The sequence below is a fragment of the Corvus kubaryi genome, unplaced genomic scaffold, assembly GCF_017639235.1.
Source record: "Corvus kubaryi isolate FWS band 111438036 unplaced genomic scaffold, C.kubaryi_AGA036_p1.0 37266, whole genome shotgun sequence".
NCBI classification, from domain to species: Eukaryota; Metazoa; Chordata; class Aves; order Passeriformes; family Corvidae; genus Corvus; species Corvus kubaryi.
In genome coordinates, this window is record NW_024581081.1 from 6,236,922 (window position 1) to 6,264,537 (window position 27,616).

At 41.4% G+C, this 27,616-nt stretch overlaps 1 protein-coding gene and 1 long non-coding RNA gene across 2 annotated transcripts in view; one reads left to right on the plus strand and one right to left on the minus strand.

Annotated features, from left to right (window-relative positions):
* Positions 1-2,897: 2,897 nt before the first annotated feature.
* LOC121663203 lies at positions 2,898-21,300 on the minus strand. The gene is made up of 3 exons (XR_006015561.1): positions 19,430-21,300; positions 7,936-8,174; positions 2,898-5,381 (listed from the first exon to the last, which is right to left on the minus strand). It is a non-coding gene; the product is annotated as an uncharacterized LOC121663203 (long non-coding RNA).
* A 5,525-nt stretch (positions 21,301-26,825) lies between these two features.
* Positions 26,826-27,616, plus strand: part of PGBD5 (piggyBac transposable element derived 5) — a 72,288-nt gene continuing 71,497 nt past the window's right edge. Inside the window, exon 1 of the mRNA XM_042025227.1 lies at positions 26,826-27,603. Coding sequence (XP_041881161.1) covers positions 26,922-27,603 — 682 coding nt within the window. The 5' untranslated portion in view covers positions 26,826-26,921. The remainder of the gene's footprint in view (positions 27,604-27,616) is intronic.

Here is a 27,616-nt window from a genome sequence, read left to right on the forward strand (position 1 = left end):
CCAAAGACTGACTGGGTAGGGGAGAAAATATCATTCACAGTCCACCAGCAAACCCATTTCCAATGGGCTTACACTGACGACTGAAGACACATTATTTTGCTTGGTCAGATCTTTCACTCAGCTTACCCTATTTTCTCTTTATGCCACTGCTTACCTCTGATCCAGCAGATTTATACATTACATCATTTTGAGAAAGAGGTTGAAAATTTGTTTTGAAAAATATTAGGAGTTGCTTCTTTATTCCCCAGCCTTGTCTTTTTGTATGTGCTGCATGCCCAATCCATCACCAAGTTCTCCTTCTCAGTTATAGAATTGTGGTATTTTATCAAATGTATTTTTATTCTCCCAACTTACATTTCCAGCTGCTCCTTCTGCAGTGTTAATATATATATATTTAAAAACGCAAGGAAGCAAAAATACTACATGATCTATTTGAAGCAAAGCAATGGCTAACTAGGAACTTGAGTTTATTAAAAAATATACATGTTTTGGTTGACTGAGACAGGGCTTTAACCACATATCAGAAAATTCTTTCTGTATGTGTAGTTATGTGACCAACAGAATTACAGGGAAAAAGAGATTGCATTTCTTTGTAGAGTCTTCTTGTGTTTCATCACAGAAATGCACCTGGTTCATCACTGAAGGAATGTTCTTGCTGCATGAAAAGACAGAGTTAGTTATGATGCATTGCTATGCTGTGCTAGTGGTAGCTTTTGTTATGCTGTGCACAGAGCCAAAAACTCTTTCAGTTTGAATGACTTTAATTAAAATTTCAGATAACAAAGACAGAAAAAAATTCCATGTCAGAGAGAGTACAGCACATGTCTGTCTGTCTTCTGCTCAGACTGTTTTAAACTCCCAGAGGGTTATTAGCTTGAAAAGTTAGACACTGGAAAAGTTAGTTGTATTTCCAATGCAAAACCTTTGTCTTGAACATCTTTGTCCCCATCTTTCCAGTTTGGCAAACAGACCTCCATAAACCTTCTTGCCACCTTCTGTGCCTTTATGTATTTATTTGCTGGTCAGTTTTCATTGGGAATTTGATGGCTGAAGTTGAAGACACCCATTCTGGGATATACCCTTTCATTCCCACCCATCACCCATTCATTCACAATTTCCAGGCAAAATCTTTTTGTTTGGGTGAGTGTAGGAGGGTGTGAATTAGTGGAGAAGGCAGAAGGTGAGAGAGTCAAACTAGCTGAGGGAGAAAGGATGCTTGAAATAGTGACTATTTAAAGGGGGGAAAATAAATGTTGAGTTGAAGTGTTTGTTTGAAAAAAGGAGCAGAGAAAAGCAAAAAATGCTTGAACTAAGACAGAAAGAGGGAACAGAAAGCCAATGATCAGACAGAAGGAAAGAATAGACCTGCAGAGGAAAAGTAATAGAAGGGATGAAAGCCTAGAAGAATGGTATTTAAAAGCCCTCAGTATTTTCATGGTGAGAAAGCAATTTGGTTTTATGCCCATGCCTTAGTGAATGAAGTTGGCTGTGGTGCCAATTAGCTTCTGAGAGCTTATAACTTGTCCTCATTTCTCACTGCACTTTTCCTCTTGCCTCAGCTGCAGTTTCATTTCAGGAGCACAGCTGTAAGTCTCTTTTCTCTTGCTGGAATTCTGGGAACCATGATCTTCCATGTCACCAGCGTTTAACTGGACACGCATGAAAAGCTGCAGGGGCCGTCCAAGGCAGGACAGGCAGCAGCTGCCTTTAGACAGAGCTTCTTCAGCACCCACACGTTCCTCAGAGCAGTAACCTGACTGTCAGTGTCCAGCTTCACCTTTGCAACTGCTCACACTTCCTCAAAATAGCATTGTCGCTGTCTGGGGCTTCAGAAAACATTCATTTGGGGGAATGTTTGTTGTTGCTGTCTAGCCCTTTAAGAGGTGGAAATGTACAGTTTTTCAGATGAGTTGGTGTGCTTTCTGTAGCATTTTAAAATGGTGAGGAAGGCATCATTTTTCCTTGAAAGTTGTGGGCATTTTAAGATTAATTTCAGTCGAACTCCATTTAGACACCTGAGTGTTGTTCCCAGAGACCACTCAGAGAAAGGTCCTCCTAAGGCCATAGGACAACAGAAGGACAAGAGAAACAGCGGGTTTGAAATATCTTTTTTGGCACAAGGAATAAAAATGAAATTTTAACCAAAGAAAGGAGAAACCTGAGAAACCTTTCACATTTCCAGCCGAAGAAAGCATAAGAACCCATTTCCAGAACTCCCTGAAAGAAGTGGTGAGCTGACACTGAACCGTGCCATAAATCAAATCTCTCCTGATGGGAGAGGGTGTTTTAAAAGTCCTTGCAAGGAGTTCAAGAGACAAACAGAGACTTTCCTGGAGTTTCACTGCTGCCAGATAGTTGTTTATTAAGTCTTATCAGAGAAACAGAGTCACTAGTGTGACCCAGGCATAACACAGAGCAGAGAATGCAGGAGAAAAGTCTAATTATCAAGATTTACACAGCCTTTTAAAGATAATTTAACCAATGGTTACTAAAAACATATATTATTTTCACTTTCCTACCAATTATTCAATATCACAGGCAGGAACTGCGGAATTCTCTATCCAATCATTCCAAACTACTTTTACTGCAAAATATGGAGTGGTAGAAGAAGAAAAAGAAGGTTTGGAGAACAACAACAATCCTCCATTTTGATGTTTTTTGCTCTCATCTATTTACTACAAAGAGAAGCCCAAAACCTCTAAATTTTTCACCCTGTGACAATCTTACATAGTAGTCTATCACCTAATTCACACCACTGTACTTTCTAGTTTTTGTCTGATCGTAGGCAGTTTTTTCCAAGGTTGGAGGTTAAAATAGTGTTGTTCAGGGGGGTAAGAACCCTTCAAAACAGGCAGAGAAATATTCTCGGCATTTTGGGTTCCTACAGTGAGCTTCACTTTTACTCTGCATTTTCCACAGTGGTGTCTCTCAGCTCTCCCTTTAATATGAAAGCAAGGAACCCTATGACTAATTTCTTTAGCATCAAAAAACTCCCTAATTCCTCATACCCTGTAAAAGTCTGCAGTGGGACAATAGCACAAAAATGTATAATTAAAAAAATAAAAAGGATAAAAGTGTAATAGTTTCCTTGTGCATGAATACTTATGAATACTTCAGTAAGAAACTCTCTGGAGAGCATTTTCATTAACAAGAAGAAAAGTAATAATAATAATGATAGCAAAAAAAGAAGATATACATTTTGCATTTATACAAAGGAATAATTTATCTAGAAATTTGCTTCCTAAAGTGATATTCTTCAAGGGACATGCACTTATCATGTTACATATATATCTAATGGAATCTAGGCAACCATGCTTCAGTTTCATGTATCTGATATTTTTAATAAGCTGTGCAAGAATAAAATCCATCTGTCAATAGCATGAAGATCTTTCAGGGGCAGGTTTTATTAATGTTTTTTCCTGCCAAGGAGCCCTTAGTCACACGAGGAATCCTAGTTAAATGAACAAGAGAGTAGTGTGAAACTTCTGCACCTCTGTAGATAATTACACATAACTTTGGGAAGAAATCTTATCAATGCTGTCTTTGTTCCTTCTCTAACTGAAGGGGGTGGCTGAGCAAAACATTTATAAGTCACATATACAGATTTGTAAACAGTGCCTGAAATTAAGGTTTTAAAGTCACTTGCTATTTGTTTTGATCCAATTTTGGGATGTGCATGGTAAACATGAATGTTAATTAAGTCCTTCTGTTGACTCCAGCTACTAACATAGTATGCATTCTGCTTATCAATAATGAAATGCTTTTCCTTGCACTAGTGGGAAGCTGCCATGTAGTATCAGATTTGCATGGTATAATCCTGAGTCTACATTTTTCCTCTGGCTTTGAGCCCCTTAGAGTTCCCTTAATGATTCAAATGGTCAATATATGTTTTAGATTCTGTGTCCCTTAATTTAATTTTTTAAAATATTATTGTTGTTATTATTACCAGATATATTTCCTTCTTCAATGAGTTCCCCCATTGACAAAAAGAATGAATGTGTCAGGTTTAAGAGAAAATTTCTAAAGTCCATGCTTACAGAATTATTCACATCTCTCTTCACTCCCTCTCACCCTTTCTTTTCTCAGATAGAGGAAAAGTAAACAATCATAAAGTTGATTGCTAAAAACAACAATTACATCAAAATCCTTTGATTGTTTTTATTGTGCAGTAAATTCTTTCATTTTTATGTTTTTTTCAGTGTAAGTCACATTCTGTTCAAAACTAACTGCGAGTTTCTTTCTAGATTGTAACTGTGAGGTATTACACTGGGGATTTATTTCCATTCTGGAGTTTATATACCTGCCTTTTCCTTCATTGATTTGCCTCTCTCATTTCAGGTATACTTATCTCAGCAGAATCATTGACTTAGCTTAAGCCAACCACAACAAGAGTATGCAAAGCTACACACCCACGCAGCAATTTCTGCCGGGCATAGTACGCAAATGACAAATGCTCTTTTGCCTGTTTATGCCAATCACCTATGTTCTTCTCACCAGTTTGAAGGCTATAATCATTTTCCCTTTCATCAGGTAACTTTAACAACCTCTCCACTGCTGCAACAACAATTTAAACACGAATGCTCACCCATCAGTGCTCAGATTCACTTTGCGTGAGCTAGTGCTCAGCTGGAGGAGTGAGTGGGTATGTAAGTCTCAAAGATGATTTTTCTGGTAGCAGTTCTCCTCTGTGAGTCAGATTCTACATGGACTATGAGACACAGATTGAAAACCCCTCCTCTAACTTGGTTCTGTATATCTTCTGTACTTTTCCAGCCTACAGTTGTAGGCAGGCATCATTAGTGTCTACAGAGGATGTCATGACTCCAAATGATGTGAGATAAAGTAGTTAGGAAGAGCATTTGAAAATCAGTTTACTGTCTCTAAAGAGAGTATTCAAATGTTGTGACATCCACTCATCAGCAACTACAAAGGAACTGCAAACGAATATTAGATATTTATCTTGAAAACAAGGTCAAAATTTGCCCCAAATAACAGTTCCTTAACTATGATTTCATGCTTTCTTTTGAAACATCCCTGGCAAGTAATAGGAAACCCGATGAAAACAATGATTTTGCCTTCTTGTGTGCCTAGCCCATACTTATTTTCAAGCCTGGGGACTGCTCACCATCAGAATTTTGTTGCTCAAAGCCATCTTGATCTTGTATTTGAAAAACATTCACAGATGGAGTGAAGAAGACTGTTTCCTGCAGTGAACACTCTTCTCTCTGTGCTACTTTCTCATTTTCTTCATGGTTATTTTTCCTTTTTTGGGGGGGACAAACAGCATTTAGCTGAGTATTACCATAATGTTTTCTAAAAGCACTTTCCATGATTGAAGAGACCACTGCTGGATTCCTCACAAGGCCGCTTGGTAGCACAAGCTAAAAAAAAATAAATGTAAGATAATGAGAGAAATCTGCAAACTGAAATAATTCCCCACGTTAATAAATATTTCAAATCATCCCAGTAATGCTGCAATTTTCTAAGAATACCCAGAACCTTTCATTAATGACCTCTGTAAATGCTTTTTACTGGCTGGAATCGTTCCTCTTAGTCACACTAATAGCAGCATGACAGACAGGCCAATAATGGCATCCTGGGGGCTGCAGCCACTGCAGCTGAGCTGGGGTCTTGCCTTTCGGACTGGAGGGAGCCAAGCCATTCCCCTTGTGATGGCCAGGGGGTGGCTCTCAGCAAAGGATGCCTCTGCCAGGGCTGGTCAGTGAAGGAGTGATGCCACAGGGATGATCCAAAGATGGGGAAAGGTGGGGCAGCCCATCAGCTGCTCTGAATTATGTGGGGGACTGAGCACACCCATGGCCACTTCAGCACCAGGGAAACAGTGGGTGAAGGTTGTAAAAGCCCCTTTCTCCCTGCCTTAGTTGCTGCACCCAGGGATATTGTCCAACATTTATAGCTAGCATTTGCTTTGGTATTAATGTTTCTGCAGCAACATCTCCTAAGAATACAAGGGACTAGGAGCAAAAGTTAGCCATGTAAGAAGGTAAAAAAACCATCCAGATTTTGGTAATCATAACTCAGTCATCATTTTGGTCCCTATATGCAGACAAATATTCTGAACACTTCTCATGGAATATTTCTCAGGCATTTTTCTTGTTATCTGTTAAAAATGTAGGTATGCTCCTGCCCCCATAGAGGCCACTGAGGGGTGGAAACTGTCATCATCTAGCTGGGAAGGAAAAAGCTGCTGCTCTGTTTGATGCTCTGGGTCTGATTCATGTGAAGCAGTTGGAGAGGAAAAGGCCGAGAGCTACAAGAGCAGCCTGAAAAGGCCCCTGCCCGTCCCCAAGGCTGGCTGAGAGCCTGTTGGCAGGGCCTCTTACTCTGTAGGAGCCTCTTACTCTGCCACTGGCACAGAACTCACTGCAGGACCCAGCCTTCTCTGTGCCCCTGGGAACACAATTAATTGGTGTCATTTTTGGAAGTGCCTTGCCCAGTTTTCAATAACAAACTTCCAGGGGAGACTTTGCGACCATCACTGACATTGGGACTAACAAACAGCTCCACCCACAAACAGCCATACTGCCAGCCATTCCCAAGCTACTGTTTCCCAAAGGAAGCAGGCTCTGGGTTAGGTTATGTGCTGTATTGCCCGTGCATGGCTGGTACAGGAGGGGTGTGGTTCTTGGGATCAGCTCTTGAACGGAACCTGAGCATAATCATACTAGGTCGGCAGACTGATGGGGAGCAACAGTGATCTCTGAATCCTCGTTTGAAGCAAAAATGCCTAAGCTCCCTCTGTGTGCCAAACATGATACCATTCCTAACATTTTCTAGCACTATCTCTGTCATGCAGGAAATTATTGACAAACAGCTCCAAGCTATGCAATACAAATCCACCTGGTGTGCACCTCATGCTGTAATGCCTTTCATCCATTCACAGCATCAGTGTCTTTTCAGACAGATACCAAACAGTTGATCCAGGGGCGGTTTGTTTCAGAGGTTTCTGGTATGAACATCTTTTCTTGGTTCCTCAAATGAAAAAAACGTAGATCTATAGCTCAGCATGATCAGTTTTCTTACAGTCCTCAAAATTGCTTAGAAGCAAAGAATTTATAAGACCTAGTGAACTGAGTTGTCCTCCTTGTTCTCCTTAAACATGCACAGTTAAGGGAGAAGCTGAAGGAGCAAAGTAATGAAATAGGACAGGTACACTTGACAGACACGTCAAATATGCCTGACATCAAACTGAGATGAAATCAGCTTTGCCTCTGTATTGCATCTTGAAGGGAGGAAGAGATTTCTGATCTTAAAATGACTGAAGGACATCTTACCCTACACTGAATGACTCGGGCGCTTTAACAAGTACAGACAGGGCAGGGGCCAGCTAAAGCAGTTGGTAAGGAGTGTTAAAGGTGTGCAGAGGTGCAGAGCTCACTCTCCTGGCTAGCATGTGATTCAAAACAAAGGGCCACATCTGCAAATGATCAAACTAATTTCACTGTAACCCACGGACAACACTGGTGTGTTTGCTTACAGGATATGGCCAACTCACTTTCCCACACATTTTTGAGTAATGCACTAGAGACTATCACAGACTACAGCTTCCATTACAGCTTTGACCTAACACTTTACAATATGCCATGTACCCCTTCAAAGAGATGAACAAAAAAGTCAACACAGGCAAAGTTCTGGTTAGCGAGTTTCAAATGTTCCACTTTCGGATATATTATCTAGCAAAACACTAGTAAAGTGTAAAGCCCACTGACGTGCAAAATTAAAGGATTCTTCTTCTTGATTTTGACTCTTTATATTAATGAATTGTTTTTCTTAAAATACTGCCACTGATGAAGATTATGTTACCTTGCAGCAACCCTTGTCTGTAGATTTTATAGAACATTGAACTATAGCAGTCCCTCCACTGGAGAACTCTAAATGTTTAATAAATGCACATAAACTAACCTCAGCACTTACCCAAAGAACAGAAGAATCATTCTGTGTTTCTGGATCCTGAACGTGCCAGAGTCAGTGGAAGGAGCAGCTCTGGTTGTGATTCCTGACTGCCTCCCTTTCCTCTGGAGGAGGGGTTCCTTCCTATTTGTCTTCCAGCATGCTGCTGTGATCCCAGAGACATTTTTCATCAAAAGAGGGATCACCTTCATGTCTAGCATTTCACAGAGCTGAGTGCCTGATCAGTCCAGATTTGGATCAACCTAAAATCATTAAAAAACAGCTTTTTTGAATTGGAATGTTTCCACTGAAAACTACTGGCATTTTCTAAAAACTGATATAATTCACCTCCAAGTGGAATTAATGCTTTAGTACTTAAGACAGATATTTGGACTCAAGCAACTATAAAAAAGCAACTCCTTTTCTTACCACTGCTGAGTAATTAATGCATCTAATTTCTAAATTGATTTCTCTTGAATTACATACAGCTGAGGAAGTCAGCGAGACAAAGAAATTCTGTTTGTTTACAATCAAAAAGTCAAATTGGGATGAGATTGAGAAATCAGATTTCAACACCTCTTCCCCCATCAAATTAGTTGATCCAAATTGTGCTTGCTTGAATTAAGTAAGAAAAATAAATTTGCAACATATAATGGAGTTCCTTAGAAAGTTTTTTATCAATGAAAATATATGTATTTAGGTAAGGGACTACGTGGAAGTAAACTCTCCTAAAGAGTTCTCAGGCCAAATTTACTCATTATTGAAGATGATAAAACTATTTTGCATCAAAGAGTCATGGTGGATGACACCTGTGATGCATAATCATCAGCTTTGAATGAAGCTTTGGACCATGAAGGTAATTTTCAGCAAGCTGATTTCTCAAGGAATAAGGCTGATTCATTCAAGATAAAACTTTTTGTAGGAAAGTGTCAGTTCTGACATTTACTTTTACCCTTAAAAATTTTCAAATGTGATAAAAAAGTTTCAATGAAACTATTTTTCTAATCACAGCATATTTCTATCATGTTTACAGAATTTCCCCATGTTGAAACACTGCCCATGGTTTGAGTAATATAATTATGAAAATTGGTGAAATATTTCAAAGGTTTTGAAACAAAAAATTGGCACAAATTAAATTTCTTTTTAAAATTTCTTTCTTAAAAAGCCAAAAGAAGTAAATAAGCAACCCCCAAAGCCCACCAAACCCCAGGATTTCACCTCTTGGTCCCTAGATAAATTAAGTTCTTTTATTTGCTTGGTTTTTCCTAAAAAATCTGGGTCAATATATCTACATTTAGCACATAAATTCATTTCAAAACACTGACTAATATTTGTACTGTTTCTTTTTTTTTTCCAAAAGACCCTGATTAAGTTGTGAAAGAAACGAATGTCTTGAAGTTCAGCACCATGAGGAAATTACAGATGGTGCATCAAGCCCATGAGAGCCTCACTAACAGAAGGGAATGGGCCTGTAGTTATGAAAACACAAAAAAGGTCTAAAAATTCCAGTGTGAATTCCATAGGCTGTTCTCAGCCCTCCAGCAAAAATTAGCACCAGGGAAATTTCTGCAGTTGAAAGCCTCAAGACCAAGCTCAAGTTCTACTATTAAATGTTAGCATCTGTGCTTATATTGTGTAGTACCTCCAGAAGATCTCTCACTGAATAAATATGATCCATCAATAACAAAGTTATTTTTTATGTTGACCTGCAGCCTCATCTGGGTAATTAGGGGACAAGTTTGTGTTGTTCAACATCTTCTGTTCCAAGGTACCATCAGGTCACTTTCACCCCCTCATGCACACTGGCACATTAAATCCCCCATGAACTAGTTATCATAATTTGCATCTGTCTTCCTGAAGCAAAAAGTGGCCTGGGACATGTTCTTCCATTGTTGTTGATTGGTTTAGCGTCTCTTGGTCCTGAGAATACTAACTTTTAAAATACAGACACGTATATGGCAAGCATAGATGACAGTGACATATATGCTCCTGCTACGACTTTCATTTCCCTTAGCTTAAAAACTAATTTTAGTCACAACTGAGCAGCTCCACTAGCATTGCAGGGGTAAGAAAGACATAACCAAGACTGAAACGATCTTCATTTGTAATTGCCCTTCTCACCCTGGCACCTTATGCAAGTATATTTTGTATTATGAGTATATTTGTATATTTGTATTCTCAGCATGTTTAACAAACAACATCTGCATTCAACTGTTTGCTTTGTTAGAAACAGCAAGACAGCAAACAGCACAACACAAGACCATCCCTGCAGGTGAAAAGGACTTGCCTCTTCCCAAAGGACCTTGATCCAGCTGCAGTATCCTGTTACCTGCATTGATTTTTGAGCTGCTGCCTGGGTTTCAATAGGATCAGATACGATCCTTCCACACTGTCCTTGTGCCAAGGCTTGGTCTGGTGTCCTGAGAGTACAGGTATTCCCCACCTCCCTGGACTGTCCTCAGCAAGACGGATGATCAATGCCTGCACAATGACAGTGCAGTGACAAAATGGCCTCTCTACTCCCTCACTTTCCTTTGGATAATTTGTTACTGTCCTTGTCTGTTTAGTGATGCATTTTATAGTGGCAGCCGATTCTTCCAAGCTTAATAATGCAGCCTAGCTGCTTTCTGACATTATCCCAACATAATCACTATAATTCCTTCTGTTTCCAATATAGGTCAAGTTCTGCCTGATTCAATAAAATACCATTTTTAAGTGAGCATCATTCATCTTAGGGTGCATTTGTCTCTTTCATTTTGGTAATTGGTCTCTATCATTTGTTGTTTGCTCTTTCACATTTTCCTTGCTCCTTAATTATCTAATCACACTATGGATCATTAAAAAGCTGAATCCCTGTTAAATAAGGTGACCATATGCAGAAACTTCTTTGCAGTTTAATTTCCATTCTTTCAGGCTACAGAATTCCTGGAGTTGAACAAAGAAGTGAGTTCTGATTTTCAGTTATGAGCATAGAAAAGAACAGGAAATAAAGGCTCTAGTTGTATTCAAATCTGAAATTGAATAGAAGTGGAAATAATTTTAAAAATAAATGGACTAACAGAGATGGTATAGGGGGCATGGGGACTGGAAATTCAATATTTTATTCTGTGGTGTATGATAACTTTTGGAATGTGGAAAACATCACCAATGTTGGAGAGGGAAACAGACAACTGTAGGTGTAAGGGATTGTACTTCTCTTTATTATTAGATGTATCTGAGCCCCATCTCCAGAATGACAGACATGCAAGTCAAAGAGATTTGCAATGAACAAATAAAAAATAAATACTAGCCGCTTTTTGTGACTGTAAGTGGCTTTAGCCTAGATGGGGCCTCTCAGCCACAGGCAGAGGCTCCTCAGAAGATGAGGGTCCTAAATGTAAAGACTTAGTTTGGAAGAAGCAGTTTTTCAGAAAGTTCCAAATATTTGCAGAAAGGATGCATGATAAAAATTGGCCTGGTCTTCCATATATTTTGGTGGGTAGTAAAAAGCTGCAAAAAGAGGTTGTATTTTGTATCAAAAAATGAAATTTGCTTAAAATAATAAAAGCTAAAATTCTGAATTTAAATTAGTTTATATGTTAAATACTGTATTCTGCTTCTAGTGAAACACTTAATAAAGTCTAAACATAAAATACAAATATATTTAGTACATGTACTGATAAATATAACATATTATTAATATTTTAATGAGTCAGAATTATGTGAATGACAACAATGCAACCTAAACTAAATTATCAAGACAAGACAAACCCAAGCTATTTAAGTCTGTTCTCTATTGAACATGTGAAAAAAATGGCATATTTCTGTGAAATACATGGAGAGGGAAATCTCATTTTTAGGGAAAATGGGTATATAGATGGTTTTGCAGCCACGTTTCCAGCAGACATTTAAAAAAAACACTCTACTTACTGTCTGATGACAATTGAAAGTTCAGCTTATACTGTACAAACAGATGAATACTGAAAGTACTCACAAGTAATTATTATATATTATTTATTCTTACTTGTATGCCCAGTGCTCTTACAGCTACACAGACCCAGCAGAAGGAGTGGTGCCTTCCCAAGAGTGCAGCTGGAAGACTTTGATCTGTGACAAGCTTCCTATTCCTTCCAATAAAATAAATATAGAGCTGAGGTCTACCTCCTTATGTTCTGCTGAGAACTGCCAAATAAAATTAATACAACCCATGTCTGATTTGACATTTTTTGCTGGGTTGGCCTAGAAGAAACTTTTGCCACCCTGAAGAGCAATTCAGGATGATGTGATTTCTTACACTGACTAAGTCTTTGACATGACTTCTTGAGGGATCATGTCTTTTGAAGATAATAACTATTTTATGTAAGTGTGCTGTGATTTGCAAGTGTATCCATGTGGAAAAAAAGGCCAACTCCACACTAGCAGGGACAGCAATTAGGGTTGTGAGTTCCTGAAAGAGCAGCCACTAGCTTTTAGTTGACTTAGAAGATGACTGAAATCAGAATATGAGATGAGGTTGCTGTGCAAGAGGTGATTTTAAAAGTAGTCAAGGAATGATTCAAATAACAAGTGAAGTGGAAACAGAGCTGTCTTAAGGAAAAGAAAGCATTGAACTTTAGATTTTCCCTATCATTTTATTTTCTGCACTCCAATTCATGGAGGCCCAGGAGACTTCATAATTTCTCCAGAGTCTCTGCCTGTAGAGGGGAGCTTCTGCAAGCATAACAGCCTCTTGATCTGGACACAGAGAGAGTCTGACCTCAGGCGCTGGGGGAATTGGAGGCAGACTTTTTCTGCTGTTTCACTGCCATTTGTAATAGTGTGCATGTGACTAGTGCTCCAAGGTATCAAAAAGTTTGTCTACAACACCTGTTAAATATGGAAGCTAGCTGGGTTACCAGATCAGACTCATCCAACACAGATGTATATACATGGGAAGCAGGAAAACTCAGGTTTGCTGGATGCTTTAGCCTGTACCAAACATCTGCCTCGGGTAGACTGTGCTGCCTAGGACTGTCAGGGCTGAGCACACAGCAGCCCAGTCCAGCTGTCCTGCATGGAGCTCTGCTGAGGCCCGAGCATGTCCTGCTGCAGCAGAGCAGACTAGTGCTTCTCACTGCTTAGGGACAAGATCCACTGAGTTGTCTTTGTTGTTCTCACCAGAGGAAAGGGGGAAAATTGCCAGCAAGACACAATAGGTTTCCCTCTTCTAAAATTTTCTGTCTCTGGTGCCCAGAGGACACCACCAGGGGACTGTGAGGGCCATTCATTATCTCTCTGCAAGATGTCCAATGAAGTATTGGGACAAATCAGACACTCTCCAAACCCTGGAGAAACCTGCTGTAATTCTGCATTTTTCTGGAAAACACTGTGGTGTTTGCTTTTGTTTGGAAGAAGCTGCTTCTTTCCACTGTGACCTGTTTATATAAGAGGACAGGATAAACCAAAGATGCTCTTATTTTCTTCGATGCTGGCTCCCTTCCTCCATTTAAGTCTGCTTTGAATACGCCTTTTAAGTCCACTAATGAGTACATTTATCACATTTGCCAAATATTTCTTTTGTAATTCACTGACTTGAAACTGTTCTGGAAACTGCCACATTATACTAAACAATTCTTTTAAGGCGAAGATATCTGGGGTGGGGAGGGAAAAAAGACATTTATTTTCATAGAACTGTTCCTTTTTCTTCAGGCTTTCAAGATTTATTTTTTTTCCTTAGAGCTCAAAGTAACCAAGAGTAACTAACCGAAACTAAATCAATAATTTAATTAAAAATAATAAATGAGGAAAATAAGATTTATCACTAAAAAGGGAGAAACCACCTAGCTTTCATTCTGTCTAGTAACATTTTTAGTAATATAATCAGGCTAAAACAGGTGAATTTAGACATTCTTGGGGTGAACAGGAAAATATAAATATCTCTTTGACCAACGGTCATCTCCTTCTAAGGGACTGAAAAGATTAAACTGTTCAGATTGCATAAAGCAAATGTGTGCATCATAATCCCATAAGGGCAAGAACGGGTAATAATGCTTGGAGCACATGAATTTTCACATGAAATATTCTAAGACAGAGCTGCTGGAAGCCTCTTAAGGCAACAATGGCTATAAATTCGTATATTACATGTAAATAACCTTGCTGTCAACAAACACAGGGAAATTTTTAATCACAATAATTATTTTAATCTTTTCCCAACTTAAAAAATAACAGAAAGGAAACTGGGGACTTGTCTTCTAGTTTTGTATTTGTTGTTAGTGGTACTGTGTGCTCAATACAGGCAGCAGTGCAGTAATCAGAATGAGCCTGTTTATCCTGCCAGCTGCTGACATTCGCCCCGTGCTTCCCCCATCTTCTTAGGCTGCACCTGGGCCCCTCTGATAACTGGTCCCTGGTGTAGTTGCATGCTGAATAGCTACATCATTTCTTCTCTCACCTTTCCATCTCCTCCTGTCTTGACTGAAATGCCACCATTTTCACAATGGTGGCATTTCGATTATTTTCTGTCCTCATCAAGAATTACAATAAATGCTGTTATTCCTCACTGATAATGTCTGCTTGATCCAAATGTGAAAAGAGAGGCTGTATGGTCCACATCTTGGTCATCTCTTACCTCTCACTGCAACTTGGTTCTCTGTAGCTTCCTCTCATACAGCTACCTGTTCTTTCTGAAGAGGAGCTGGGGAAGAGAAAGTCTGCATTGCATATTTTCCTATGAATGTATGCACCCTCGTGGCCTTTTCCATATTTTTGTCTCTGTTTTTGCATGAGATTAAAGCACCTCAGTTCTGAAGTTCTCCACCTCATTATGCTCTAATCAGCAACTATTATCCATGAAAGAGAAACTGATTATTTTTCTGACTAATTCCAGAAAACATCAGTTCGCTATTCAGCATCCATGAAATAGGAAAGCAGAAGGCTAAAAACTAGTAAGAAAGGAGTAGGAAATAGAAAACATCAGTAAGTCTTTGCCAAAGTCTGCAATGCACACACACCTAGAAAACTGCAAGGAGTTTTGATAAATCAGTGTTTAAAAGGATACAGTGAAACTAGAACAAATACAAAATTACATAAAATAATATTTTTAAAATATATAAATTTATGATTGCCACAGAGAAGATGAATGAGGAATAATTATTGACTGTTTTTCACAGTACTGAGAGACATCAAATGTCTCTCAGTACATCTCACAGGACTGAGGGACATCAAATGAAATGATCAGGTGACAGGTTAAAAAAAAGGAAATACTTCACAAGCTGTTTTTAACTTGTGGAATTCATTGCCACAGCATGCTGCAAAGGGTGTTGAGAAAGCTGAAAGTACAAGTTTGCTCAAAAAGGAATTAGAAAAGTGATTCGAAATAAAGCCTACTAAGACCATCAGACAGAAAGATATAGTTACATTTGTTTGTGAAAATTCCTAAACATTATCATTCTTATTTTCTTTCCTTCCCTCTTGCTGGGACTCCTTTTCTTCTCCTCTTCCCCTCCTACAGGCCACTATTCCTACTGCAATCCTCCCCATCCTTCACCTCTTTATAGGAATTCCTGGGTACTGATTTGTCCTGAAAACACATCATGGTAAGACTTATACTTTTAGTGTATATGTCATGACCTGAACTGAAACATCAACTGGTTTTCTGAAGGTTTCATCATTTTTTAACATTTGCACACTGGTAAGAATGCCTCCAGGGATGAAGAAATGTGACTGTATCTTCCAGCTTCATAATATCATGCCTACATCTCGCTTTCTTGTAGCAGCAGAGATCAATATGAAAACAAAAATAGGAGAAAGAAATAAGAGATGGATGGGTGCCCTCTGCATTCAGCATTGATCAAGAGAATGAGTTTTGCTTCTGAGTTAATGCAGAACAGGTATGACAATGATGGAGATTTCTGAAATCCTGATCAGAAGAGCTTTCATGGAAAGGAGGCTCCATGCTCATGCCAGAGAGGGATGCTTCTGATGGAGGGTGCAAAAATATGGCCCAACATCTATCTGGTGACAGGACAATCATGTGGCAACTGAGCGTGGCACCTGGCACTCTCTGTCAAGCAGCCTGACACACCCATCACCCAGTGACAGCACTGATCTCTTAATTAACGTCATGGGCGTACATCTAGCCACTCCGAGCCAGCTGCCACTGCTGGAACAAACCATCCAGCCAGCAGCTGGCTCTCTGCTGTGTCTGAAGTGTCTTTCTGCAAGAATGTGGCAGAGCCTTTGTGAAAGGAAAAGGGGAACAGATAAAGTGGATCTTGTCAAGGTCTCACGGGATCCAGGCTGCGAGCCTGGTGAGCCTGCATTTTTGTGCTGCTTCCCATTCTGTGCACAAGGCAGAGGAGAGCACTGACAAATGGAGGCTTCTCCAACATGCTCAGTACATATTTTATGGCCAGATAAGGCTAATAGGACTGAATATTATTGAATCACTCTTACCACCCCAGATTATCTGGCCTAACCTATTGATTGATCTCAGTACCTGTTGCAAACATGTATCCTCATGAACAAGCAACCATTCATTGATGTGGCAAATTATAAATATGTTTATGTGATGAAGAAGTAGGCAGATTTTCCTTAATATATGAATACATTGGTGCCAGACTCTTTTCAGTGGTGCCCTGCGACAGGGTGAGGAGCAATGGCCATAAACTAAAACTCAAGAAGTTTCACCTCAACATGAGGAAGAACTTCTTCACATTGAGGGTGGCAGAGCAATGGAACAGGCTGCCCAGAGAGCTTGTGGAGTCTCTGTCTCTGGAGACATTCAAAACCCACCTGGAAGTGTTCCTGTGTCACCTGCTCAAGGTGACCCTGCCTTGACAGAGGGGTGGGACCGGATGATCTCCAGAGGTGCCTTCTAACCCTAACTATTCTGTGATTCTGTGATTTTCCACAGTTACAGAAATTAATATACATGCCCTTATTCCTAAAGAAGTACATATATACAGTCAGCTATTTTGTCCATAGTCTTTACTTATTATTTTTTCTCAGTGGAACCAATGTCTCTTTACTTAAACAACCGGACAAAAGGTGCCCAGTACTGAACACATCTGTTTAACAAGCTTTGTAAGATAAATCTTGCAGAATATATATTTGGAAGTACATTTCCAAGACAGCTAAATGCTCAAGTTTTTCTTTTAGCTTTCAGTGTGCTTTTGTGTATTTCAAGATCAAGGAGATTTATGGGATTTGAGCTTGCTGAACTAGAAGAAAGGGGACAGTGTTACAGCCAACAGCTGATGATTTGACCTCTGCTCATCTTTGTAGAGTCTCTGCTTGGAAAAAGAGGAGTTGAAATTAAACAAAGATGGCTAAAAAGTATAAATCCAGCTACTTTCATCATACAATATATTTGGGGCTACAAAATTACTGAACATTCAAAAATAACCCTAGTAAGTGTCCTTGGAAAATAATTGTATCAAATTATTAATCTACATTTAATAAATTGGTTTGACTTGTACTGCAGCTGCCTGCAGCAAATACCTACTTTACAAAGAAGTTTAAGACTCCAGAGTAATGTAATTTACATACCAGTCTTTAAGTACTGCTAAGACTAATTGTCTTTGGGAGAGGGGTATAATACTGTCAGTGTGTTCCCGAGGTATCACCTTGTTAGTAGGTGCTGAAGTGGTTGAAGATATCCAGGATGCCAAAGTGGATGGGAAGTTTTCCCGGAGAAGACAATTGTCAGACACCTAGTAGCAGTAACTGAGGATGGGACAAAATTATGGACCCGATTTTGCCTTCTTTCTAGAAGGCAATGACCTGGGTTACATAGGAAAATGGAGCCCCAGGAATGACAGGTACAGAGTTACCCAGGGACATTCCTTTGTGTTTCAATGGCTATTCAGACCATGCCTGTAAGCACAGTACAGCTTGAGAAGGAAGGCTGAGTTTACAGAGCAACGTGATTTCCCCTCTTTAATGGGTAAGGAATCACAGTCAGAAGAGAATGTTCCCACTGCAATTGTAGCAACCCACTAATAAGGATGACCAGAGGGGAAATCACGCCATGCAATATTTTTTTTTAAGGGTAATTACTATAAATCCAAAAACTTACAAGATATTTTCGTGTCATCTAAGTCAGTCAGTTCATGATTCCTCATTGCTCCACAAACACACCAGGGAGTGATATTGATTGGTAATATTTTTCTATATTTTGAGCATGGCAGGGGGAAGAGGATTTAAAAATAACTCCAACAAAACAAAACAGAAAGAGCAAGCCACCACGAGGAAAGACTCCTAAAATCAAATATCCTACCAGGGAAACCTTACAAGGAAGATTAAGTCCATGAGCCTGTGCTTAGTTGAATTAGTGGCAAAAACCCATACTGGTCTGGATGAGACAGGTGGGCCAAATGGGAGACAAAATAATTCAGGGCTGTGTGTAAAGGAAATGCAGGGAACCAGTGTGTCCTCAGCCTACAGTCAGCAAAGGAAGCTCTCATCCATGACAGCAGATTTCCCAGACAATAGCTGTGCAAAATGGAGAAGATGAAGGAAAATGAAGCTGTGGTATAAATCAGGAGAATAACACCATATTTCCTCAGGTTGTTTGTGCAATCTCCTCTAGGGACTTATCTTATACATAAAACACTTTGAAAAGGCAGGTGGCCCAGGTGAGGAAAAGTTAAGCAGACACTGCAGTGCACAAATGAACAGTTTGACAGCGAGCAGACGGAATATTTTGTGTAATACCTATCTTAAGCTTCAATAACTCAACTGGCATTCAGAAGTGTTTCTCTTCTTTCTCTTTCTTTTATACTAGACTCCATGTTACAGAGTAACTTTGAAGGAGTAATAATTAGGTACCAGACAAATATCAATGTCCCTCCAAAATTTAGTAAAATTCCCTCCAAAATTTAGTAAAGCCTTTACCCACTGTGGTTTTTCATCTACTTCATGAAATTAAGCAACTAGGACATGACACATGAAGCACTGACAGATTTATAGCCATAGCTGAATTTCCATGAAGATTCTGCTGCTTTAAGAATACACAGCTTTGCCAAAAAAAACAATCTCAGGAAAAAAGTGGTCTCCTAGCAGGACTTTTTTTGCATATATATAAAAAAGAAAATGAAAAAAGTTGTGTTTTCTTTGTCCCTTTTTGGAGAAAACAATGGGGAAGGCTGATACCCTGATGACATAAAAGGTGCCTATTTCAATCCAGGCCAATGTGCTCTGCCTGATTTTTGTAGATTTCTGATAGCTGGACAATGCCCTGATGGAAAAACCATGGTAAATCTCCAGACAAACTACAACTTGAGTGTTTGACGGTGACAAAGTACAATAATAAGTACAAAGACAGAATTGATCTCTACAAGTAGTCTCTGATTATTCAAGAAGAGCAACTCCCAAGCAAAGCCACTAGGAGATGTTCCAAGATCTGAGAAATGGACTGCTCTGCCGTGAAGCCTCAGTGAGCAGGAAGTAGCTCCCCACCATGGGACGACTGAGATACAACAAGAAAGAGTGGCTTTCTAGCTCATATGTTGGATTTAACCTCTAGGTTGGTACTGTCAGGAAGAAGACAATGCAGTACCTGAGGCATTGCTGGCAGCTCTCTGCAATGGCGATCCATTCAGTGATCCACCATGTAGCAGTGACACGGCACACATGGAAGAGTGGCCTTCCAGCTTGAGGTTGCTGCATCTGGTCACCAGCACTGCTTTAATGCCTCTCAGACTACATAGTTTCCCTGCAAAAAAAAAAGGGGTCAGAGTAGGATTCCATCATATAACAATGTTCTCACATTTTCTTAAGTCAGCTGGAACAGGCGTTTTAAACAAAATGTTAGGCTTCTTTTGAAATCTAATCAACCCAACACACAACAAGGTCGCCGAACGATGAAGAAACAAGGGAGTTTGCCAGGGCATGCCCATCTGAATGAAAGTGACAGTCATTCACCAAACTAAGCTACACAAATGCCGAAGGGAGAACATAAATCTGACACAAAAGCCAATTTGCATTATTTCTTTTGGTTTTGTAAAATTATTTTCAGCGTCACTTGGAGGGAACTTCTAAAAATGCATTTCAATTAATAATTTTCTCCATCTTGCAGTACCAAAAAATCTGATTTTTATCTTGACAACACTCTTTGGAAATGTTCCTCTTTTGAATCGCAACTGCAAATCTGGAGAAAAACTGGCATGCAAATAAGCCATTTCTGACAGAAGATCACAAACATTTTTTTTCCAGATGTCTTTTAAATATCCTATTTCTAACAACATTACAAGCTATTTAGAGACCTCAGCTTCTGGAATTGGTAGCTTTCAGTGGTGCATCTCAGAATAGAAATTCCGAGTGTGCTGAGCCAGCAGCCAGTTCCATGCCCTGAAAGGACCACTTGATGGGCCAAATCCTGAGAGCTGGGAAGTGTTTGTACATTTCATTCACTGCTGCAGCTGTTCAATTACCCTCAAGATCAAAACCCACTTATTTTGTGATGGCTGAACATTCACCCTTTGCTTGGAAAAAGAAAATATCTCCCATGGTGGGGGCAGATGTCAAACAGAAGGTATTTTTGAGATTAACAATTATTTTTGTTAATGAAAATAGACTGTCACTCTTCTTCACTGCTCCCTCACACATTTTCAGTATTGCCCCCTTTTATGATCAAAATTTGACTTCTGAAAGCCTCCTTTTGCTACAGCTAATTGGGACCTGATCTACTTCCTGTTTGCACTAATTGAACAGAGTGGGTAAACTCTCCTAATTTAATGGTGACTAACAGACATCTGCCACAGTCTATGACTAATATTACTCTGCTTTTGTGGGACGATGTGATTCCATTTCAGATCTTTAAGTGATTCAAATCACCCTATCCAGAAGATATTTTGCCTTTTCAGCCTTTTTTTTTCCTCTCTGGAAGGAAACTGGATCCCATAAAAATGTGATGAAGGGGGCTGCTCTTAACCAAAACATAAATTAATCTGTTTGGTGTCTGATGAAATGCAACAGAACATAAGTCTAATCTCACTTTGCCAACCTGTACTGCTTTGCAAGGACTACCCGTTTCAATAGGTTTAAAATTGTCTGTCAAGTTACGAGAAGGTTTAGCACAGGTTATCAATGGGTTGGAGCCTATTTAGATAACGCTAATCAATGCATCTTGGCAACTGCAAATCCTGGTGGCTTTAAAGGGCATATTACAAAAACATGCTAGAAACCAGAATGCATTTCCCTGTAGAAAATGAAAGTGATGGTAGATGACAAAGATTAGCAACTTGAGGAACTGGTTTTGGGCATTATGGCTCATCTACCTACTCATGGATTATGTTTTCTGTCTCCAAGAAGAGGCCTTCATAATGTTAGTGTATACTTGGGGCCTCTTTTCAATAACATCATATCCTAATTTTATTATATTATTATTCTAAACATTAATGGTTTAATAATAATAGTATACATATGGTAATTTAAAATAAATATTTAATTATTAAATATTTATTATAGAAGATGAATGTTTGCACTATTTAATGATTTTATCACTTTACTTCTGAGTTGGAAAGGTAAATTAACAAGCTGATACGCGGAAAGAATGAACACATTCTGCAGCTGGAGAACCCTCCAGTTTGAGCTGCAATGGGAAGACGACAGTGTAATCTGTGGAGCAAATAGAATATGGCTGTACCCATGCACTCAGGCAGGCAGACACCTGACTTGGCAGCTGAGGCATCCTTCAAGAAAGATCTCAAGAAAGAGAACTTGGGAATCTGCAGACCAGTGGTGGTAAAGCAAGGATGGCCATGGCAAAGCAAATGCTATGCAAGACAGCAAACTGGGAACCAGCCTGGCTGGGATCCCATTCTCTAGTCACCTCCTTCATGTGTTGCCACAACACAGCTTTCCCTGAAAATCCTATTATGTTTTTACCGAGCTAATGAACAAATATAGGATAAGATCTGAAATTGTAATTTGCAGCAAACAGGTTTCCAGATGGTAGAAATACAGGTAGGTTTGCATGTATGATTTGCATGATAAGGAGTGTTCTCACAGACCTGACTGTGAGTTGTAGGTCACAAGGAGCAAAGTTCCTATCTCTAACTGGGCATCAAGCCCTGCAAACTTAATAATCCCGTAGCGTGTTTTAATAGAATTAACTAGCTAAACAAAGAGCTTCCAGATGGTACCACACTACCAGTCCCAGGGACTTTCTAGGTTCAACTCCCATATTGATCAAAAGTGAAACTTGATCTACACTGCAGGGCACACAGGCTGTTGTAGAGCATTGCCTTAAGGACTGCAGCCTTTAACAGGGCTCCCCTGAGGCTCTGCCTTACTGGCTCAGGTCTTACTGTGAAGTGCGTGCGTGGGGTCAGCCCTTCTAAAAGTCCATTTCAAAACTGCATGCTTTTCAATGGAAAAGTAAGTGCAGCCCTACAGCACTCTGATTTTTGAGTGACAGCACAGCTCTGTGCTTCTAGCCTACTGCACTTAGCTTCTGCTTCACACCCATACCAGAGAGGAAGGAAGGGCTTTTGCAGACCATTGCAGGACACCCTATGGACCCTCCATAAATTATTGATTAAATAGCTGATTTTCCATGCATGCATGAGAAACACACCTTATCTTTCCCTTTGGAGCTTAGGTGAGACTTGTTCATAATACAGCTTTTGCTAAAAATGTACTGGGCATGCATGAAACACGATTTCCAAGGGCTCTTAATCTGAAAATCAAGTGTTCATCACTGAAGCACTGAAATTTCTCTCCTAGATTTTAAATTGCAGTCCACTTTTGCTTCAGTATTAGAAGAATCAAAAAATCACCTCTCCCTCTCATGTTATAAGAAAAAAACCATACTTGTTCCATATCTCTCATTTGAAAAGAGCAGCTTGCTTTTTCCCTTGATTTTTGGGTCAAGATCATACTTGGGAAATGTTAAACATCAAACCAAGAAATACAGGGTTCAAACAATACAAAGCAGTTGGAAAACAGAAAGCAAAAAGGAAATACCTAGACAAGCATTTTTATTGTACCCAACTTGCCACATGCTGTAAATACTTCACGAATTTAAAAGAAAGACAACAACCCACATATATTATCAATGTTACTTCCAACAGGAGAGTTGCAGGGAGGATGAGAAAGAGCTCCACAACAACCTGCATAGAGCACTATATTATGCAGGGCAGAACAGTGGCAAAGCAATCCCTACTGAGCTGCCTTTCCCTGTGCCGTGCAGCAAGACATGTAACAGAAGCCTCTGTGGAAGGGTGTGCAGAGCACTGTAACAGGACAGGTTGTGGTCATATAGATTTCGACCCTGCAAAGTAGGGACATCAAATGGTGATGTGCTTGAGAACCAGCCTGAGCCATGAGCTCTCCCAGGGATGGGGCAGTCCCTCCCTACCCTCTTCCCAAGGGCTTGGGAGGAAACAGTCCACTGGCTCCAATTCATTATTGTTTTCAGTCTTGATGAAGATTTTTCCCCAAGTTCGTCTGTTCCTCTGAGGCCATGCAATAATGGAAGAGGGAACTGAAGCCTATTGGCCTAACACTGGATAAACAACTCAACTGACTCTACAGACTCCTTTTAGCGAGGCACTGAGATGGAAGACAGTTTGAAATTCAGATTCCAGGGTGCACTTTCAGAACAAGTGATTAGAAAAGAATAATTTTGTAATCTAATTAGATATTATTCCATCTCAGTGTATTTGTGCTATGGAAGGCACACACCAGGGCTTAGTTCTACAAACTCCATGAAATCAATAGGAAGTGAAGAAGCTGAGACAGAAATGTCAATATTCTGTTGGATCTAGGCCAAGGCTTGACAGTGTAAATATGGTGAAAGATGGCACAAGATCCTTCCACAAAGAGATAACTATGAAAAATAAGTTACTGAGAAGTGAGAAACAAGAGATTTCCCACTATCATAGTCTTAACCATGAAGCTTTTCACGGTCAGGAGGAGTGTACCAAAGGCATCTTTTCTGTTGCAATAAACCCAGAAAACTTAAAGGAAAAAAACACCAAACATTTTCTCTGTAGACAAATTAAAAGTGAATCCACAGGTTACCATGGCTACAAAAGTCCATTTACTCTAGTAGTGTTTTCTAGCAGCTAAACACAAGTTTAAGTGATTAAGGAGAAAACACAGCTATGTTTATAACATTCCATTAGGTTTACATAATTAGATCTTTCAACTGCAAACCACCACTGGTGATGGTTTTCTTGACTGTTCATAAAAGCCCAGTGGACTGATGTAACCATTTTTAGAACCATCCATTGTATTTCTGCACCTCTGCAATCATTTGGGATCAAATGACTACTAGCATGTCATACATGGCAATTTTCACAATCCAGAACACTCCTTTTGGGTTACAGTAATCCAGTTGGCAGCTTCTGTGGATGGTTGGAGGGGTACACAAGAAAAGCTAATTCTTCGACCATAAGGCAAGCCAAAACCTTAGGCATGCAGCCCTGTGTGGGAGCCTCTACAGTCCTGCCTCCTAAAAGTAATCTTCCCATACACGCATGAGAGACTAAAGCCGTTTCTCTGCTTGTGGGACAGGCAGAAGAGGGACTTGTCATTTTATACACTAAGCTGAAAGAGGAGAAATTTCCATCAAAATAAACTGCATGTGTGTCTATGGCAGCAGACTCCGTCATTAAAATGTCATGTTGGATTGGTAGGTGAAAGGATCAGTCCCATCTCTCTCCATCAATGCAGTGATCTCCTCCCAGAGCTCTCATGTCCATCACTCTCTTAAAAAAATGAAAACTGAAGTTTTGGCCATTAGGAGGGAGGGTCCTGGCAGTGTGCATCAGCCAGCTGTGATGGGAGCCTGTTTTTGGCACAAAGCATGCAAGAGTTGGGAGACATTGTCTTTGCTGCAACCCACGGACAGAGAGGGCTCTGTGGGTTTCTTCAGTCTCTGGACTGCTCCCATGAGTTCTTTTACTGGGAGCCCATTCTGATAAACTTCTCTTTCTGTCCTGGGCTTTGGAGCAGTCCTTGTAGCTGTTGTGTTTCACAGAAAAGAAGCAGCAAATTGAAGACATTTGAGTGTCCATGGACACTTTCATAGAAGCTGGGTGCTGAGGTGAATTCTACATCACCTGGATGGACACCTCCATCCTTCCAAAAAATCAAAAGTGTATTTCAATGTCCCTATACAAAGAACCTGTCAACATATTTGAAGTGGCTTTTTTTCAGTCTTAACCATTGTGTGAGAAGATCAACAAAGGGCATCCCTATTTTTTTGTTTCGTGAGAACAGCATATAAAACAGACAACATTCGTGAAGAAGAGTCTGTGGTTTTCTACATGCCATCCCAGCAAACTGGATTCATGATGTTCAAGCTGGTCACTCACTACCAGCAAGAAAAGTCATGCCTTCCCATCACGGTACTCTGAAGACACAGGGTGGCAAAGATAGATTAAAATGATACCTTGGCCTACAGAGCTCTGATTTCTGGTGACCAGTGAGATGAAAGGAAGCCAGTGCAATGCTCAACTGACAGGCTACATCGGCAGAGATTGCAACTAAAAAAAAAAAAAATCCGTTTGTATATCAACTTAGTAATTTTTTAATATCATCAATAAGACACTTGACATTTTTGAAAGTAGAAATGCAACTTAAATCTCAGCCTTCAAAATACACTGGGCTTTCCTGTTTACTTAAAGATGCACAGAAGATGGATTCTTTTCTCTGGATTTGCCTGTATACATTATATAGAACTTTAAAGTTTTAATGAAGCCATTGCAATTTAAAAAAAACTGAATAGGATGTAAGATTAATCTTTTAAATACCTACACAATCCAGCTTTTATAATTTTCCATGTTGTGCTATAGTCCTTGAGAATCATCAGAAGGCCATTAATCTTCCTTTTTTAAAGACAGAAACATTCAGTGTTATAAAATTTGTTAAATCTGTAGTACTAACAGATCTTCAGACCAACCTAAACTGAAAGTTTGCATCAAAAAATGCAAACAATATGCCCCCCCCCCCCCCAGTTCCATACGATCAGTCCACAGAACCCGATTACTGTTCATTTTGAAAGCACTGCTGTGAAAGGGTAGGCTCGATAGCTGCTATTGCTGTTGACAAGGGAGTGAAGGACTGTCGTCCTAATGAGTGTTTGTACAGTAACCAGCACAGCGGTATGCCAAATCACAAATAATAAACCCTGATCAGAGATTTCAAACATTCCTGTAACATCAGACAGACCATTCTGACTGCTGCACAACCAGGGACATCAGCTGCTGTATGAAATCCTTAGATTACTCCAGGGATACTTCTGAGTCATGTTTAACTAACCCGGTCACGGCACGGGTGTTTTCACTTGCCTCGTTTTTCTTGTGCCACGATATTGCTTTTAAATCAGCGGCAATTTTGGAAGAATGGTTACTTCACATAAGAAACCAAACCATGCACTGGAGGCGCTGAGCCCCACACCCTGAAGAGAGCCGGACAGGCAGGAGCGCGTGTATGTCCCACGGCCAGTGCAAAGCCTGCACGGAGCCCAAGCCGGGTGGTAGGGCCTGCCAAGTGCCAGGTGTCCCACAGCCCTGTGCTCCAGCACCTTCCCCACTTTCCTTCAAGGGCTGCCCCGGCGCTGGAGCTCTGTGTCCTACTAGGGGGCAGCGACACGAGGGCCCCCCCTGCTCACGCTGTCCTCCATGACGAGCTGTGTGGCCCCGGCCACGCTGTCGGGGCTCGGACCCACCGGGTTAACACCTCGGCGCCTTTCTCCTCCCAGTCCGCGGGAGCCCTTCACCCTCTCCCCGCACGGCGGGCGGTACTGAGGGACCCGCAGGCACCGAGGCCAGCGCTCCTGCCTCCGCCTGTGCCGCTCCAGCACCGCGGCAGGGAACAGCTCCGGCAGGGATCGGGGGCCGGGAGCTGGAGCGCTGCTGGGGGCAAGGACCCCCCTCCCGGCGTCGGAAGGCAGCGGCAGCCCCACGGCAGCCGGCGCTGTGATTTTAAATGGGCGGAGCGGCGGCGAGCGGCGGGGCGGGCGGTGGGCGGCCCGCGCTGGCTCGCGGCGCCCATATAACCCCACCTCCCGAGCGCGGAGTGCCGCGGCAATTGGCTGGATGTGGTACTTGGAGATGTTGAGCTGGCTCCTTCCCCCCATGTCCCTGCACACACACAGGGGCGGGTGGTGCGGGCGGGAGCGGGAGGCAGGGCTCAGCCCCGGTGGCGGCGGCGGCGGGGCTTCCCCTCCTCGCTGCCTGCCCGCTGCCGTGCCCGAGCCGCTCCTGCTGCTGGGCTGCTGCCTGCGGCCGCAGGACCCGGCCGAGCCGGGCGGAGGGGAGCGCGGGCGGCTGCTGGCGGCGGCGGAGATGATGGCGGAGGGCGGCGGCGGGCCGGCGCGCAGGAAGGCACTATCGCTGCTGGAGGCGGCCCGATCCCGCTACGAGAGCCTGCAGATCTCCGACGACGTCTTCGGGGAGTCGGGCCAGGACAGCAGTGGGAACCCCTTCTACAGCACCTCGGCCGACTCCCGCTCCGCCGCCTCTTCCCAGGACGAGGAGGACGACGAGGAAGACGAGGGGCGCCCGGGGGTGCCGAGCCCGCGGGGCAGGGCGGCCCGGCGCCGCGCTCCCCGGGCGGCGGCCACCCCGGCGGAGCGGCGGCGGCAGCGGCAGGTCTGCGGCGGCAGCGCCGTCCCAGGCGGCCCCGGCCCTATGGAGGAGGAGGAGGAGGAAGCGGAGAAGGGGGGCTGGACCCGGTCGCTGCGAGACGTCCCACCCCCTCATTTCAAGGATGGCAGCGGTACGAGGAGAGC